At 39.9% G+C, this 19,776-nt stretch overlaps 1 protein-coding gene across 2 annotated transcripts in view; it reads right to left on the reverse strand.

Annotated features, from left to right (window-relative positions):
* Positions 1-19,776, reverse strand: part of LOC128982789 (synaptonemal complex protein 2-like) — a 176,197-nt gene that overhangs the window by 133,706 nt on the left and 22,715 nt on the right. For both annotated transcript variants that reach the window (XM_054401792.1, XM_054401791.1), the window contains exons 3-6: positions 16,023-16,091; positions 15,301-15,423; positions 7,557-7,750; positions 4,575-4,752 (exon numbers count right to left, since the gene is read on the reverse strand). In XM_054401792.1, coding sequence (XP_054257767.1) covers positions 4,575-4,752; positions 7,557-7,750; positions 15,301-15,423; positions 16,023-16,091 — 564 coding nt within the window. The remainder of the gene's footprint in view (positions 1-4,574; positions 4,753-7,556; positions 7,751-15,300; positions 15,424-16,022; positions 16,092-19,776) is intronic.

Below are 19,776 nucleotides of genomic sequence, written 5' to 3' on the forward strand. Positions count from 1 at the left end.
TTGTTTACTTTTTCAGATTCCTTATCAAACGCCCCTAACTGCTATCTCTCTTTCTCTCTCTCTCTCTCTCTCTCTCTAACAATGTACTGATTAAACAGATTGTGGTTGACGACTTTTCTACTTATAAGTTTCCCTGCGGTTATTTTAGTTCAATCAATCCCATAACCTTTCTAATGTTTATCAAAAATTAATATGTTTTGTATTTTATTTCCTTTAAACCAACCCCTATTTACCATCTGTATTTTATAGAATAAAATGTTTGTTTATAAAGTTTGACTGGCCACACAATTTTGTACCTATTTTATTTTGTATAAAGTAACAGTTACTTTGAGGATTATATATATATATATATCAATAAGTGGCGCATGCGGTAATGAGTGCTTTTTATTATCAAAATAAGTAATGAGTTATTAATTTTTGATAGTACATGGGTCATTGAGTACCATAATGTGATGTAGTTTCCTATTTGTATCTTGCAAATAATAATAATTGATAGTTAATTCTGGAAATGAAAAATAGTGATCGCATTCATAAACCTGTTGTCAAAACAGCAACGAGGGTGTAAGGGTTTATTGTTTCAGAGGCAAGGGTGTTTCAAGGACAGAGTGTTGGGCCACCCGGATTGGGGGGGAGGGGGGCGGTGAGACTGTGTGAAGGGGAGGAAACTGGTTTTGGCTATTTATTGATTAGTTCGCCGACCCTTCTAGATGACAAAATTGAGTGACAGTGTTAAATCATCGTGTTCTGCATTTCATTTCTTGTTTACTTTGTGTGTTATTCTATTAATTCTAGTGCTTTGGTCTATTTCCTCTATATGTCAATTATATATTTTTTAATATATAAGTAAAACTTGTCTCTCCACCTTTTTGGATCCAAACCAACCATGTTCTTTTTTGATTAATAGGATTCATAAAACAAAAATATTTTGTGCATGGAAAACAACAAGAATAATCACGTGTTTTAAAATTTATTTTGTATTTATTTATACAAAATAGAATTAAATATTCATAGTAGTTACAATATACATATGTAATCGACTTGCTAGTTGTTTTGTCGTCATTCAAGGTCGCGTTGCTGTTCTGTTATGAAAGACAATCTGATTGTCTCAGTCTGCACTGCATATCTCTTCAGGCCTTCAATCGATATCCTTTTATTTCTTGCATCTTCATTTAGTTCAGTTCAGTTCTTATCGTGATTATCTACTATTTGATGTCTTGACAATTCTCAATGTTTTTAAACATATTAAAATAACATATTGTGTTTATTTAAAAATTGACTGAACATTATTATTATTATGCACTTTTTTAAGAAAAAAAGTTTAATAATTAAGATAAGGTTACGCTAGGAAAAGCTCGGCTCGAAAAAGCTCGAGCTCAAACATTTTTTAAAAAGCTCGGCTCGGCTCGGCTCGAGGTTGAAAATCACTATTCGCACACCCCTACGGAGGAGCTCAAGAATTACTCCGAAGCTGAAAAAATGAAGCCCCATTTGAGAACTTGGTTGTCTTCTTGGCCTTTTTACACTGTCGAAGAATTTTTAAATTGGAAAGACTTTGATTTGAATGACTTTTAACTGTTACAATAATTGCTTTGTTATTGTACTGAGATATATTTGCTTATTGTTGACGCGATTTTAAATCTTGATGATTTTATAATAAAGTTGTTCTCTCTCTCTCTCTCTTTATAATAACCTGCCTGATTCTATTAAGTCTACACCTTCCTTCAGGAAATAAAAAAAATATATATATTTAAGTTGTTAAGTAACAAATGTTGCTATAAGGTCAATGACTATTTCCGCTGACTTTTGTATGGTTTATATATTATTTTTATGTTGGTATTCTTAATCATATTTACACTATTCATGTACATTTTGTACAAAATGAATAAAGGATGATTTGATTTTATTGAGCGGAGCGAGCGAAGCTCTTATACGTCGACTTTTATGGATTTCGTAATACGCAAACTCCTCCTAGACGGCTGAATCAATCGTTTTCAAAATTTGCATGGTGATAAAGACCATATCGGTGAGTGCCAAAATCTATATGGCGTTAAAAAAGTCTCTCAGGAATCCGCCCAACTGGGTCTCGAAGTTTCAATCGTAATCCTTATGGAAGCAGTATTTGACACATAAACAAAAACAAAGACATATGATCAGCTGTTGACTATTGAATGCAGTAGATAAAGAAATAGCTGATAGCATTATTTCACAGATATTAGAACAGAAACGGTATAGATCATAAATATAATCAAATGACGATTGTGGAAACTGTTTATGAAGATTAGATTAAGGTATCTGCATTCCTTAAATTCTATGGGAAGGGAGGAAAGCAGGTCCGCGACGTAGAAAGTGATGAAGGAAATAGTCAAGGCAAGCTGTCCGGAGTGTGGGAACTGTTTATGACGATTAGGTTAAGGTATCTGCAATCCTAAAATGCTATTGGAAGGGAAGGAAACAGGTCCACGACGTAGGAAGTGGTAAAGGAAGTGGTAAAGGCGAGCTGTTCGGGGTGTGGGATCTGTTTATGACCATTAGATTAAGGTAAACTTGCAATCCTATGATGCTATGGGAAGGGAGGGTAACAGGACCGTGACGTAGGAAGTGGTGAAGGAAGTAGTAAAGGCAAGCAGTCCGGACTGTGGGAACTGATTGTGACGATTAGATTAAGGTATCTAAAATCCTAAAATTCTATGGGAAGGGAGGAAAACAGGTCCGCGACGTAGGAAGTGGTGAAGGAAGTAGTCAGGTTGAGCTGTCTTGAGTATGAAAACTGTTTATGACGATTAGATTAAGGTATCTACAATCTTAAAATGCTATGGGAGGAGAGGGAAACAGGTCTGGATGTAGGAAGTGGCGAAGGAAGTAGTAAAGGCGAGCTGTCTGGAGTGTGGGAACTGTCTGTGACGATTAGATTAAGGTATCTGCAATCTTAAAATGCTATGGGAAGGGATGAAAACAGGTCCACGACGTAGTAAGTGGTGAAGGAAGTTGTCAAAGCAAGCTGTCCGGAGTGTGGAAACTGTTTATGACGAATAGATTAAGGTATCTACAATCCTAAAATGCTATGGGAAGGGAGGGAAACAGGTCCGTGACGTAGGAAGTGGTGAAGGAAGTAGTAAAGGCGAGCGGTCTGGAGTGTGGGAACTGCTTATGACGGGTAGATTAAGAAATCTGCAATCCTTAAATTCTGTGGGAAGTGAGGAAAACAGGTCCGAGACGTAGGAGGTAGTGAAGGAAGTAGTAAAGGCGAGCAGTCCGGAGTATGGGAACTTTTTATGACGATTAAGTTAAGGTATCTGCAATCCTAAAATGCTATGGGAAGGGAGGAAAACAGGCCTGAGACATAGGAAGTGGTGAAGGAAGTAGTCGAGGCAAGCTGTCCTGAGTGTGGGAACTGTTTATGAAGATTAGATTAAGGTATCTACAATCTTAAATTGCTATGGGAAGAGAGGGAAACAGGTCCGCAACGTAGGAAGAGGTGAAGGAAGTAGTAAGGTGAGCAGTGTGGAATGTGGGAACTGGAAACCGTTTATAGCAGTTAGATTAATGTATCTGCAAAGCTGAAATGCCAAGAGAAGGAATAGAATCATGTCCACGACATAGGAAATGGTGAAAGTAGTAAAGGCTAGCAGTGCGGAGTGTGGGGAACGTTTGTGGCAATTAGATTAACAAACCTAAAATAGGTACTAAAATGATATGGAAAGTGATGATAACAGGTCCACGATGTAGGAAGTGGCTTAGAAAATAGTAAAGTATGAGCATAGTGTGAGAATCATCTGTGGCAGTTAGATTAATGTATCTTCAATACTAAAATGCTATCAGAGGGTAAGGAAACAGGCCCCACAACGGAGGACGTGGTGAAGGAAGTATTGAAGGCTGGCAGTGCAGAGTGGGGGGAACCGTTTGGGCAGTTAGATAAATGTATCTGTAATCTTAAATGCTATGAGAAGGGAAGGAAACAGGTCTATGACGTAGGAAATGGTAAAGCAATTAGTAAGGCTAGCAGTGCAGAGTGTGGGAACTGTGTTTGGCCATTACATTAATGTATCTACAATCCTAAAATGCTATGGGAAGAGAGGGAAACAGGTCTACGATGTAGGGGGTGGTGAAGGAAGGTGTAAAGGTGAGCAGCGTTGAGTGTGGGAATGGATTAATGTATCTGCAATACTAAAATGCTATGGTAAGAGACTGTAGACTGTGTAGGTTAAAATGATTACGACGCACGAGTCGATACATATTTTAGATACATGCAATCGTTTACAATCGAAATTTACAACTGAGTTGACAACAACTGATTTTTACTCCATAGAGGCTAAAAACTATTTTTACTCCCTAGAGAGTAAAAATGCTACTTTAGAACCGCACCGCATGCTGCAGTATGACAAAAACAATATAATATGAACCCTTGATGACTCCGCTCAATTTTGTGAATGCCTCTGCGAACGCCACCTAGTTACATTCCATTAGTTTAATATTTTGCTTTACAATACCTATCTAAAAAATCTCTAAATATGAGATAAATTTGTTTAATATGAGTAAAAATTATGGTTATGGTTTATGTAACATGCTGTACTTACAGGATCAAAGTTAATAAATGGGTGAAACTCTTTATACATTTCCCAAATTGTTGAACTGCCGAAGAATGAAGATTTTTCGGGGGTTTCAATGAAGGTTAAAGTTCGTGCCAAAATTTCAACCACTGATACTTGGGTTTCATAATCATCACTCTCAGTTAATATATTTGAAAGACGATTTCTGCAAAATAAATGTTAGTAAAATATAATTACAATTGTCAATCTCTAATCATCAGACTAGGTGTAATAAGAACGAGACTATTTACTTGAACAAAGGTTTAAATTCACTAAATAATGACACACTTGAAACATACCAGTCGACTAGGAGTAGTGTACTAACTGTTTACAAGTAAACATAATAATTAACATGTGATTAATAATAAATAAAACAAAGTGAAGAAAGAAAGAACAGGTTATAGTCATTTAGTTGTACATCATATCAATCCCAATGGTCAAGAACATAATAGTAAGATCGCAGAGTAAATTATTTTACCTATGTACTATTATTTTACTCTTTACCTATTTAATATAAAAGCCTTATAAATATTTTATAAACCCTCATTCACTGATTTGTTGATTCCACTCAGCTACTACAGTACCTACTCCCAATTAATAATTAGTACTATTAATAGAGATCGGCCGATACCACAAACTGTTGATACTGATACCGATACCACCAAAGTACTCTCGATACCTATCGATTCTGATACTTCCGATACCTATCAAAATAATCAAATAAAACATTAATTTTAATATGAACACATTTATTGTCAATGATAAATAAGCATAATATTTTTGTATCCATATTAGTGTGTTACAATAATAACAATAATAGAGAGTGTAAGCTAAACTCATTTAAGTTTAGATTTGGATTTGTAACATCCATGGGATCGTCTACATTTTCATCTTGGCCTAGGCCTATATTCTTCCCCAACTGTTGATTTGTTCAATTTCCTCTGGAAAAATTCACTTTGATGGTGAAGTTTCAGATGTTTATTGAGGTTAGAAGTCGTACGAGACTTAGGCTATCTTTTTTGCACAGTTTACATTTTGCCACATCACTACTTTCACTAATAATATTCAAAAAGGCCCACACATCACTTTTACGCTTACTCATATTAAATAAAAAAACTATATCATTCATTAATTAAAATCAAAAGAAATTCAATTAGAACCAATGTTAAATAACAATAACATAAACTCAACAGTCAACATACGGATGGATCATACGACATACACTGTAACTGCAACACCGCGATCGTGCATATAACAGGACTACTGCATCTCTAAAACGCTAACCGTGATTGGTTTATCGTCGTCCTCCAATCCAAAACCGACAAATGAGAAAGGTTCTAATAAGTTAGTAAAGACACTAGCACTCGGTGCGGCGTTCAACAACAATCCAAGTTTCAATGACGCTAAAACATAGCACGTGATTGGTTGATCGTCGTCGCAGGGCAGTAGGTAAGCCAATGAGATCGTGTATATTAAAATGCGCTCGCAGTGGTGATCAACCAAACCAAGTATCCACGTCGCTGTTACATTGCATGTGATTGGCCGAAAATCGTCTCTGGATGGAAAACTAGCCAATGAGGTTGTGTCTATCAAAGTGGCAAGGCCACTAGCGCTCGCAGTGGTGATCAACCAAACCAAATATCATCCCTGGAGTTGAAAACTAGCCAATAAGGTTGTCTCTACTAAGTAGGCAAACAGCTAGGATTCGTAACGGCAATTTACCCGATCTGAACTGACTTAATCTGCACCGATTCGTACCGTTCAGTGTCAGTATCGGTATTGAACCCAAAACAGACAAGTATCGAGTATTTTGGTATCGAGTATCGGTATTGGCCCACCTCTAATAATTAATTAATTAATCACCAGGGGAGCGAGCTGGCGTAGTGGTTAGAGCGCGGGACTTCAGTCCCTGAGGTCCCGGGTTCGATCCCCGCCAAGAAGTTTTATTTTTTACAATTAAAGTATTTCTGTTTTAGTTAACATTATCTTTTGCTAATAATTCAACTAGTACAACTCATTTTATTTTCTTTTCATAATCACAACATATGGTATTAATAACATATGTTAATACCCCCGCCGCAGCAAACCTGCAGACTAAGCGAATTTCCATTTGCCTGATTGGATTTACACTAAAATGTCTACTTAAAAATTTAACATTTATTTCTTATTTAAATAGAATTAATTTAACAGGTACTTAGGTTTGCTGCATCAGGGAGGGTAAAACTGCTTGTTTTTGTAAAATGTTAATAGTTTGTAAGAAATAAAAATATTTTCCAAATTTGATCAAAATATATGTTCATAAACAAGCAAACTACAACAAGTTTACTTGTTCTCCATAAGAATAACATGGGAATTTAAAATTTAAATTTTTTTGGAATTTTCTCCGTAACCATTAGGCGCATAGTAACACTTCAATATACTAAATTATTTGTTTTTTAAGCTCTACAAAATGGTTTGGAAAGAAATTGCTAAATATTATGTTTTTTGGGTCAAAAATGGGAAAAGCCTATTTTTACCCCATAAAACCCCCCGTAAACCCCCGTTCCCATAGTCCGATCATGCTGGTTCGCGAACTCGTTCAAGTTTGTCCCGCCTTACACCTTCAAACCAAATTTCATCAAAATTGGACAAAAATTACTCAAGTTATCGTGCGGATATATATAAATATATAAAAATTTGAACGAATGGTGTTTTTGGCCTCTGGGGACATCAAAATGAAAAAGTAAATCGGTCCCAGGCCTAGGACTTACCATGAGACCTACGGTAATAACTACTTCCCTATAGGGAAATTCGCTAAAAACAGTCTTTTTGGAAATGTTATGGCTTTGGCACACCATGAGTAATGATTGAGTTCTGCTAAGTGTGGTAATAGAACAGACAAGTAAAGTATATACACTAGTAAAGTTTAATTACTTATTTGTAAATATGAGATTTTCTAATAAAATTATTGGTAATAAACAATATACTTACAAATGATCAATATTGGTGGGGATGATCTCAGAGCGGATTCTTCGTGATGATTTCTGTAGGAGAGAGCTAATCAGGATCATTATGAGCAATCGGGTGTGCTTGGTAAAGGTTTTGTTCAAACAATGGGCCAATAGTGATGTCATCATGAACCTCAAGAGGTCATCAGCGACACTGTTCCCAACATCCAAAATTGCCTAGAGAAATAAAGTTCAACTATTAAAACAAAATGTTTCAAAGAATTTTGAATCACTTAATTTTAATCCTCAGCATCAGTCATAAAACTGTCAATCCCTTGGCCTTGCCTGGATAGGAACGAGGCACGCCTAGTGGCCTTATAATAATGCGTAATCAATGTACTCAAAATTATATTTTACTTGGGGTTACTTTTTTTTTAAAAATATATATTTTTAAAACCAATATAAATTTAATCATAGGATAAAATGGTTAGTAATACATAAAAGTATTATTAATTCAGATAATATTAGAAAATGTTTAAATACCTGCTATTAAGCAATCCAATATTAGTTTGAGATATATTAGGCAGTAAAATCCGACCACCATAATGTACTAAATGACCAACAATTTTTCTCGTCTAATTTTATGTATGACACTGCCATCAGTTTACTGGAGAGGGGAGGTGTGATTGACAGGACGCAACCTGGGATGATAAGATAACAGACGTACACCATTGCACCGACCACCCGCAGTCTGGACTCAAACTCCGCCGGGTTAGCGTCGTCTGTTTTTTAACTGATCAGTTACCATAAATGTCTCGTATTTGTGTTTGTGTCGTGTTTAAATGTTTTGTTTGTATTATTTTCATGTAAATTATATGACACTCTTTGTATGAAGAAAGAAAACTGTCCTTGTACAGCCTGATGATGGTGTCACACAGACACCGAAACTAGTTGTGCTAACAAAAATATTGGGTTGCTTAATAGCAGGTATTTAAACCTTTTCTAATATTATTTGGCAATCCGGAGGCAAACACCTATCCTACAATGAAATTCAGATACAGTAATATAAACTAATGTTGAATAAATATGGAGGTAAAAATTACTTTTAAAAAATGGCTTTGAGGATTATCATCTATAATATTTATTCTATGAAATATAAACCTGATTGAGGAAAATTTTAACCTTAGTTTTACATTCATCCATACAGTAGAACCCCACTAATCCTTCGCCTCTGGGGCCGGGGGTATGGTCGGAACACAAAAAAGGTTGGATTATCAGAAAAAAGTGAGACGTACTTTTTCCACACTGAAACATATAACACTAGTTTACATGCCAGGTTCAAGTACCACGTGCTATACAGCACATTTAGTTTCCAGGTAGGCCTCACTACGGAGATTTGGGTTGGCCTTCCAGGGTTTGCGTCAAGATGTTACTTTCACGCTCAGCCGTGCCGTCGCCTTGGCTGAGGTTTACCGCGTCGGAGATCTCGAGCATCTGGTTCATCACACAGATGTCGCCGTAGTCCGGATTAATCCTCAAAGACCGGTCACTGCCCCTTCCACCGCAGTGAGACGTGGTGGCCTTCCATGGCAGCTAGTCGCCATCCCCGAAATCGTTTTCGTGTTCAGCACACGACATCCAGCCAGGCACTTGGGTTCTGCACACCAAGTATGGGTTGACTCCGTCTGCCGTTGTAGCCTGGGGTCCACTGTCGCCCTCCTGTCGTCACAGCCGCAGGCTGAGGCTCATTCCGCCCCCCCCCCCCCCCCACTCGTCGTAGTAGGCTGGGGCTCATCCGGCCTCACCTGGCCGTCGTTGCAGGCTGGGTCTGTTGCGACCACCGTCGATGCTACCCCAGACTCGGGTCATACTTCCCATCCGTCGCCGATGTCGTCTGGGCATCTGGTTTCTCACACAGATCTCTGTCGGTGCTGTCGTATGGGAATCCGGCTCATCGCACGGACCCCTGTCTCTGCCGTCGTATTGGTATCGTATCCTGGCTCGTTGCAGGAATACCGTCGTTGTCGTAGTTTGTTCGGATGCCATAAATGTGACGTACTACGTGGGGTTTGACACTATCGCATGAGTGTCCTGCTCGTTGCAGGGACACTTCGTCGATGTTGTCGTATCGTGGGGATCCGGCTCATCGCACGGACCCCTGTCGTTGTCGTCGTCGTATGGGAATCCGGCTCACCGCACGGATTCCTGTCGTTGTCGTCGTCGTATGGGAATCCGGCTCACCGCACGGACCCCTGTCACTGCCCCTTCCACCGCAGTGAGACGTGATGACCTTCCATTGTCGTTAGTCGTCATCCCCGAATTGTCTACATGTCCACATGTAGCCCCAAGAGAATCTGGTTCAACACACAGATCCCAGCGTCATAGCGGTACCTGGGGAGCTCCGCCTGCCGCTGTAGTCGGGGTTCGGATCACCCACCTAACGACGCAGCTACTACGCCTTCACTGCAGGCTGGGCGTCCATCGTGGCCCCAATCGAGACTACAGCCGGTGGTCCTCGGCCCCATCGATCTCCGCCGCCGTCCTGGGTGTCTGTCTGGTTCTGCACACAGACTCGTGATGTCGCGGTCCCTTAACTTAGTCGACTCAACCCGCCACTGTAGCATAGGGTTCGAGCTCACCCGTCGACCACGGCTACAGGCTGAGGTGCGTTCCACCCCCCCACTCGTCGTCGTAGGCTGGGGCTCAACCATCATCACCTGGTCTTCGCCGCGGCCTGGGTTTTCCAGCCCGTGCGCCCTATATCGGTACTACAGCCGGGGAACCTACTCGTACGTTTTCGTCGCTGACGTCCTGAGTGTCTGGTTTCTCACACGGACATGTGTCACTGCCCCGTCTGCCGCAGTGAGCTGCGTGGTGGCCGTCCGTTCGTAGTTGTCGTTCGCCACCCCCGATGCGAGCTACTTGCACCCTTCGCATGTAGTCATCGGGGATCCGGTTTATCACACAGAGCCGTGTCACTGCCCCGTCCGCCGCAGTGAGTCCCATGGTGGCCGTCCGTTCGTCGTTGTTGTTGAGTGCCACCCCCGATGTGAGCTACTTGCGCCCTTCGCTGGTAGTCCTCGGGGATCCGGTTTATCACACGGTCCTGTGTCACTGCCCCGTCCGCCGCAGTGAGTCCCGTGGTGGCCGTCCGTTCGTAGTTATTGTTTGCCACCCCCGATGTGAGCTACTTGCGCCCCTCGCAGGTAGTCCTCGGGGATCCGGTTTATCACACAGACACGTGTCACTGCCCCGTCCGCCGCAGTGAGCTTCGTGGTGGCCGTCCGTTCGTCGTTGTTGAGTGCCACCCCCGATGTGGATAGTCCTTGGATTTACACCACGCCAAGATCCACCACAACGGTTCAACACTCGTTGGGTACACGTTGACCAAGCCCCGGTTGTCTCGCTGACCGTTGTTCTCGGTTGCAATGGTTGGTTTATCACGTCACTACTGCCGCTGGATAATCAATGGAAGAACACCGAAGCTGGCCAACAGCGTGATGTGAGTTCCTCTGGTTGGTTTATCACACAACCCCAGCCGTTCGAGAATCGTAGTAGGCTAGCTGACTGCTCTACGTCAATCTTCCGTCCGCTAACGAGTCGCTGGTTCCAGTGTCGTGCGTTGCTCATCACTCCAGGTAGGTTCAACACGCTACCACAGCTGCCGAAGACACGCTGAGTCCACGCCAACTCGCCAGTCCCAGACGTCAAATGGTTCCACACCATAGGCCAACGTTATCCAATTCGCGCCAAAACAATCTCATCACCCGTCATAAACTCATAACACAAAATATTAAAACACATATAAATCGTTAAACATGAAATGAACTTCTACCTTGCCAAGTCTACAACATGGACAAGACTGGCCTTAACTTTAAAATCCTGCCAACCAAAAAGACACTCGCTGCATCAAATGAATCTGTGGCCAGAACCAAACCTATTAAAGATAGGCTAACCGTTGCTCCTTGCAGTAACGCCGATGGAACACACAAGCTTCCTCTGTTCGGTTTTGACAAATCTAAAATGCCCAGAGCTTTCAAAAATCTAAACTTGTCTTCTTTGCCAGTTTATCATGGCAATCAAAAATCTGCATGGATGGACTACAATCTTTTTAGATCTTTGTTTTACGACGAGTTTGCTCCATCGGTTGAAAATTATTTGAAAAAAGCTTTCTGTCCATTTTCTACTGCTGTTGGACAACACACCATCACAGCCATCTGAAGAGGATTTAGTGAAAGGGGACAACAAAGCTATCTTCCTGCCTCCTTAATGTCACCATTGCTGATCCAATCAATGGATGAGGGAGTGATTGAATGATTAAAGAGGTGGTATCGCAGGAAGTACATCAGCTCAATTTCTAAAAGTCTGAAGAGGGTGCTAACTAATTTAAGGCTTTCATAGGAAAGCCCTTAATATCAAAGATGCCGTCCAAACGATTGCTGAGTCATGAGAAGAACTGAGCCTGACACGCCACGAAAATCATGGCGTAAGCTTAGGCCCCAGATGTTTGATGTGCCAGAAGAAAATTTTGATAGAAAGAAAAAAATAAAAAGAAATATTTGTTTTATACTATCTCGAATTTAGACCAGATGGTGTTTTAGATTTAAGTATTAATTGATGAGCTTGCTCAAGCTGTCTTAATATTAGTCTGATGCGTCTTTTGCCAATTTTCTTATTCCTTTTAGCGAATTTCCCATATAGAGAATAAGCTATTACCATAGTACTCATGGTAAGACCTGGACGCGGAACGAGTTCGCGGCCAGCATGATCGGACTATGGGAACGGGGGTTTATGGGGGGTTTTATGGGGTAAAAATAAGTTTTTTTCCGTTTTTGACCCAAAAAACATAAACTTCAGCAATTTCTTTCCAAACCATTTTGTAGAGTTCAAAAAAAATAATTTAGTATATTGAAGCTTTATTATGCACCTAATGGTTACGGAGAAAATTCCATAAAATGTATTTTTTAAATTCACATGTTATTCTTATTGAGAATAAGTAAACTGTTGTAGTTTGCTTATTTATGAACATATTTTGATCAAATTTTGAAAATGTTTTTATTTCTTACTAACTATTAACATTAAAAAAAAAAAAACAGTTTTACCCTCCCTGATGCAGCAAACCTAAGTACTTGTTAAACTAACTCTATTTAAATAGGGAATAAGTTAAATGTTATATTTTTAAGTAGACATTTTAGTGTAAATCCAATCAGACAAATGGAAATTTGCTTAGTCTGCAGGTTTGCTGTGGCAGGGGTATTAATGAATAACATTGTTGAAAATTTTGAGAATGCTCTCTTGCATGAATATCCACAAGTTTTTGTATATCAGGAATAAGAAAATTGGCATAAGACACATGAGACTTAAAATTTAGACAGCTTGAGCAAGCTCATCAATTAATACTTAAATCTAAAACACCATCCGGTCTAAATTTGAGATAGTATAAAACAAATATTTTTTTTTCTTTTTTTCTTTCTATCAAAATTTTCTTCTGGCACATCAAACATCTGGGGCCTAAGCTTACGCCATGATTTTCGTAGCGTGTCAGGCTCAGTTCTTCTCATGACTCAGCAATCGTTTGGACGGCATCTTTGATATTAAGGGCTTTCCTATGAAAGCCTTAAATTAGTTAGCACCCTCTTCAGACTTTTAGAAATTGAGCTGATGTAACCTTTTCCTGCGATACCACCTCTTTAATCATTCAATCACTCCCTCATCCATTGATTGGATCAGCAATGGTGACATTAAGGAGGCAGGAAGATAGATTTGTTGTCCCCTTTCACTAAATCCTCTTCAGATGGCTGTGATGTCCAGCCATCACTGGACCAGCCATCACCAAATCCTGCTGTTGTCCAACAGCAGTAGAAAATGGACAGAAAGCTTTTTTCAAATAATTTTCAACCGATGGAGCAAACTCGTCGTAAAACAAAGATCTAAAAAGATTGTAGTCCATCCATGCAGATTTTTGATTGCCATGATAAACTGGCAAAGAAGACAAGTTTAGATTTTTGAAAGCTCTGGGCGTTTTAGATTTGTCAAAACCGAACAGAGGAAGCTTGTGTGTTCCATCGGCGTTATTGCAAGGAGCAACGGTTAGCCTATCTTTAATAGGTTTGGTTCTGGCCACAGATTCATTTGATGCAGCGAGTGTCTTTTTGGTTGGCAGGATTTTAAAGTTAAGGCCAGTCTTGTCCATGTTGTAGACTTGGCAAGGTAGAAGTTCATTTTCATCCACAATGTTAAAATTGAAACTTCGCTGAAAATTCCTTAACCGCATAATTTTTTTCTGACCTATCGCAATGCCTACAGATCAGTTCACAATTAAATAAGCCCATCCGTTGTAAATTATTTCTGAATCGTCCATAGTCAGTTATCAGTTCCACCGTTAATTTAATTCTTCGCCTGTCTAGTCTCAAGAGGTCAGAGGCTACCCTTTAGGAAGGCCTAAGCAGTGTAAGCTTGCTAACCCTGAGAAGGGGAGTATCAACCCAACGTTTACGGTGCTTTTCATTGGCCCATAACGCAATAGAAGAGCATGCGCTTTTTCGTGAAATGCCACAGAAGGGCTGTGGACCTATCATTGTTGTGGCAGAAGCAGCATTAATCAGCCTGTCTGCAGCTTCATTTCCTTCAATGCCTGAGTGTCCAGGCCCCCAGCAGAGCATAAGATCATTCCTCCCACCCAATTAGACACAGAAGCAAGACAGTCCCACAAGTGCCTTGAGTTGAATTCGTATGAGTTTAGTGCTTTTAAGGTAGCTTGACTATCAGTATAGATGTTAATTGTTTTGTCTCTGATCTCTATGTTAAGATTTTCTCTGACACAAACCAAGATAGCAGTGACCTCCGCTTGAAAAACTGTCGGGTACACTCCCATGGGAAGGCTAAAGCCTCATCATTAGCAGAGAGTTTTTCACCAGAAATTGAAACAAACTGAACACCATGACCGGTTTTCCAGTGATCAATCCAGCCTTCACTAGCCACAAACTCACTTCCTGCTTTGAGTTTTTTGTGTAAACCGATGGCCTTCTATTTTATAATGGGCCCAGATGTCGGGGTCCTTTTCCTCCTTTCTTGGCTGAACTACATCCACAATGCGTTGTCAAGCAGTTCAAGTTTAGGCTTTTTCAATGTTTTGCGTTTCTTAAGAGCACTTTCACCATTGATTGTCATTGTATACGATTCAATATGTTTCAGATTTTTTTGCCAGTCTTTTATTGTCGTAACGCCTACATTGAGTTCCTTGACAATCTTTTGGAGTAATTCGCCTTTATCCAGTCTTTGTAGCCCCAACTGCTAATTTGTCATTTAATGAAATGGTTTACGTTTCACTCCTGACGTTGAAAACACGCACAAATTAAGACAAATATTTAGGCCTACAGAAGAATACTGTTGGAAAAATAACACAGTACAGTGCACGGTAAACACTACAAACTGCACAGTACACCACGAAATACACTTCAGCACAGTAATTCACGACAATCAACAGAAACTATAATAGAGATGACGAAGCACGGAATCAGATATGCGATAACAGCAAGTAGACAATAGCAAGTGGCGCCGCGACAGGAAGTGAGCGTCTGGACAGATATACAAGCTTGAGCCCAGTCGGATTAACCGGAGTGACGGATGAGCCGAGGGCGGACGATAGGGGTTCTATTGTATATATATAATATAATGACAAATATTTTCTCCAAGAAGTTCCACCCCCAGGGCCCTTTAGATTGTAGCATCAAAATATCTAAATGGCAAAACTTATTTCACATAGCCTAAAAAAGTGCAGTACTTACTGATATCACAGCTATAGCTTTCTTGATCAGGGTCTCATCCTTTATGAAGTTACAGGAAATGACAAAAACGCCGTCACAAAGTTTGCTCATATCTTCAGACACTTTCTCCCATTTTTGGGAATCCTATAACAAGTATAAATTTGTATATGTCATAGAAAAGAAACGAGACTCAGCAAATTTCTTAATATTAATGTAAATCCAGTAAACTCCAACAGTTATTTCAAACATAATGTTTTATGTAAATTCTGTTGTACTCTAAGCTAACTCAGGTACTGAAAAGTGGCCGTGCTTTAATGGCTACACTGACTTGGAATATACTGGTTTAGTTTCAAGTTGAATGCAAAGCTAAAAAAATGTCAATACTCTTCACTGTGGAGAAGAGTTGTCTTGACATTCAATTGGACTAAGATACACACTACGTATAATGAAATGTAAAAATACCTTTTTATTGAGGGGAATTTAGGTCATTTCATAATTATTCAACCTCTTATAAGTCTTAACTCTTATAAGTTAACCATAACCACAATATAATGCAGGATCACTGTCACTACAGTGTTCATCAAAAGTATTCCAGAGGCTGCGAGAAAAAATAATGTGTATGGTACTTTTATGTAGTACTTTTTTGTAGGCCTAAATATTGTTTTTGATTTTCAATATAAGCCTAGCTTCTAATTTGATTTATTTGACAAACAAATTTAAAGTCTAATTAATCAATAACTCACTTGCACTGTGTTGAGAAAATGTTGCAGACAGTCTAGAACACATGTTATATCAAATGCTTTTCCCTCATGCTGAAACACAATATGACATTTAACTTAGACATTTAGAATCAAATATAAGGCTAAGCTATTAAGTATTACACAATAATTTGAAATTGAAATGGCAAAATTTCTTTAAGGGGCAAACGGAAACATGGCCTCCTTGGAAATAATATATTTTCAAAGAGTAGGCTTATGTTGCGTTTTAGTGCTTTACTTGAGGCACCGTACCTACATTTTAGTGAATTTACCATATAGGGAATAAGCTATTACTGTAGTACTTGTGGAGACATGGACCCATTACCAATTCACTTTTTCGTTTAGAGGTCCCTAGAGGCCAAAAACACCATCCGTTCAAATTCATATATACATATATTTATATATATTAGGGGTCGTCCAGTGGTCGAAAATTCGACCAAAAATATGTGGGATTTTTGAGCTAGAAGTGGTTGAGGTAAGTTGGAATATCTTTGAGGACGAACTTTTTGGCTGTAGTGATTGTGATCATGAGTTCAATGTTCACATATAAATTTTTGAGGTTAAATCAAAACAAACAAACTGGCATGTTAACAATTATACCCGTGCGGTACCGGGTTAGAATAGCACTGCAGCCTTCTCGGGCTTGTCGTAAGAGGCGACTAAAAGGGTGACCGACGAACTCACTGGGAGTCCCTGGGAGTGCCCCTGTTGTGTTGCAGTAATTGATGTGTGCTCTGCACTGCCGAGGGGTAGGCCTATTCTTAGTGGGTTGTGAGAAGCCAGCCACTTCGGTCCTTGGTCAGGGAGTGCGGCATGGATGTAGAGGTCGGGCTCTGCATTGCGACGGGCGACCCCCGGCACGTCAGGTATCCGGTGCAGGGCAAACGGAGGTCAGGCCCCGGGGAACTGGGGTAGGGGTTTTTGTCCCTGAGGGTATACCCGTTCCTGACTGATTCCGGGCCGCTCCTTGCCCCACGATACGCTGGAATAAACACGATGGCTTTAAATAAAACCCCTCAAAACACATTTTTGATCAAGAGCTCAAATGAGCCAGAAAAGACGTTGGAAGTGGAGCGGAACGCTTTTGTCTGTAGCTCCAAGGTGCAGCGGTCGCCACCACCGAAAAACGTGAGGACATCTCCCCCACCTGCCACCTTCAAATGCACTAAGGAGTTCCCCCGTTTGGGAGCTCCTTCGGCAAGTGGAGCTGGGAACGGTGCGGAAAACGTTGGAGATGCAGGTGTCGAGCTGGCGTTGCCAGCAACTCCCCTGGCAATCAGTTCTGCTGTAGGGATGCCGGAGGAGCCATTCACAGCACCGTTGAGGTCGGAAGGCTCTGAGATGGTGCTTCAGCGTCAGGAATATCTTGACGCAGAGAGTGACATTGAAACCCGGCTCCAAGACATGGAAGCTACGATCAAGGCTATGCTGGACACCTTCCGGACCCAAAAAGCCGTAAATCAAGTGGTCAAAAACGGCATGGCCAAACTGGAGGATGACCTTGGCTTCGTTTTTGCCTGCCGGGTGGTGAGCAAGGCAGCCATGGAGAAGATTGCCGAGAAGGTTGTGTCTCTGTCTGACGAAAGAACACTGCCTTCTAAGAAACGTAAAAGGCCTTCTACATCGGACAGTCCTCAAAAAAGAGAAGAAGGTGTCCAGACCAAAAGGACCACGGTAAAGGCCAAGGCGACTCAGACTGACCTATTGTCTGCTGTGCCCAGATCCTTTTCGGACATAGCTGCAGCTCCTGTAAAGAACCAACCGCCACAGCTACCTACGACCCCCCTTCAGGGAAGTTCCCGACAGGGGTCAGTTGGAGAGACGCCTGGGGCTGCGTGGGAAAAACGCCGTTCCCGAAAGGAGAAGAGGCAATCGAGGCGGGCGGAGGTCGCCTCTATAAAGAATGTGGCAGTGAAGGCACAGCCGACCGGCGTGGCCCAAACTGGGCCTGGCTCGGTCTCTGCTCCGAAAAAGTCCCCGCCAAAAAAGCCCAGGACGGAGGCAATCCTGGTCAAGCCCTGTCATATAATTCCTTTCTATCTGTACATTGAAACATCTGTTCAAATGTTTAGAAATAGTTTTTGTTTACTTTGATGTTTTGGTTCATATTTTAAACTTTTATATCATGCTAGATTCTTTGTTCAATAAAGCCTAACTAAAAGTTATTTCGTTTATAATGGTTTTATTCATTCAATCTACAGATTCAGCATTGGGTCCCGCAAGGTTATATCCTTGGACCACTGTTGCTTCTGTGCTATTTTTTAAAAGATATTCCACATTCTTTTCAAAATAGCTCAACAACAACACTTTGTCTATATGCAGATGATGCAAGTTTCAAAATTAGTAGTGATACAATAAATAATTTGGAAGATAGTTAAGTTCTTCTTCAGCTTTATTGGGTATTCATAACTTTTTGAATAATCACAAACTATTATTAAATACAAGTAAAACAAATTTTATCATGTTCAATGCAGGAAGAAGTAAAAATTCAGTAAATTCAGTAACAAAAATAAACAACCATTCTTTGGAAAAAGTAATTTCTACCAAATTGTTAGGCTTAACATTGGATGAAAATTTAACATGGAATCTCCACATAGATCATGTAGTTAACAAAGTCACCTCTGGATTGTATGCTTTATATAGGATGTCCAAATTTTGGTCAGTAAATACATTAAAAACAATTTTTCTCTTATTGAATCAGCAATCAGATATGACATTGAAATCTATGGAGGTACATCAAAACAAAATTTGGATAGAATTCTTATTCTTCAAAAAAGGGCGATAAGAATCATGAAGAATTTGAATTTTGGCGATTCGGTTCGTCAGCACTTTACAGATTTGGGCATAATGACTGTTTGCAGTTTATATGTTTTTCACACAGCACTTTGTAATCAACCTTTAACTTAGGTCTACAATGGAAACTCCATGTACAATTTCGAAACTTAAATTTATTAATTATAATACAAAACTGATAGTAAAGAAAAGAAAGGGGGTTCACAATAACTTGTACAAACAGTGGGAGATGAATTTACTTTAAAACTTTAGGCTAGGCCTATTACAATGGTTTTAATTATTTAGGTTCAATGTTATAATTTACTGTAAGGATCTTAATCTCAGGTGGGGTGATCGAGCGGCATTTGAATTTAATCTTGTGATATAAGCCTAATTAAATTTTGTTTTAAAATATAAAGTATGTTCGAATTATAGATTGGTTGAATTAATAATATTTCTGAATAAGTTAAGCTTCTATTAGTTCTTGACTTTGAGTATAAATGTCCAAAGGTTTTAAAAAAAGGTTTTAATGGCTTCCAAAGGGGAAAATGTCTATTGGAGTTATCTCACCAAAATTGATGTCTTCTTTGAAGTTAAGTTCTTGATGTTATAAATTATGAATGTTCGTCACAAGGATGGTTCTTCTTTCAACAAATTTCACTCAAAATCTTCCCATGACTTCAAATCATTTTTTACCAATGAAAACCATCGTGAAGCTTGGTGTTCAAGGCTTGTTTCAAGAACGTCTTTTAAGATTTCGATGGGGTTTTGCTCAGTGCTTTGCCGTGAAAGTAATTTTTGGTAATATCTCTTCAGACGTGTTAGATATTCCGGGGGATTATGGGATCGACCACTGAATTTAGGTAAAGTCAAATCATTGGTTAAGATTGAACTTCCACAGGTTACATGGATTTGAGGTGTTAGAAAAGCGGTTTCCTGTTTTAGCTTTTGTTCAAGGTCGGCTTTA

This window comes from Macrosteles quadrilineatus, unplaced genomic scaffold, assembly GCF_028750875.1.
Source record: "Macrosteles quadrilineatus isolate MER2022 unplaced genomic scaffold, UCM_ALF_1.0 Scaffold_1__1_contigs__length_201487025, whole genome shotgun sequence".
In the NCBI taxonomy this organism is placed as follows: Eukaryota; Metazoa; Arthropoda; class Insecta; order Hemiptera; family Cicadellidae; genus Macrosteles; species Macrosteles quadrilineatus.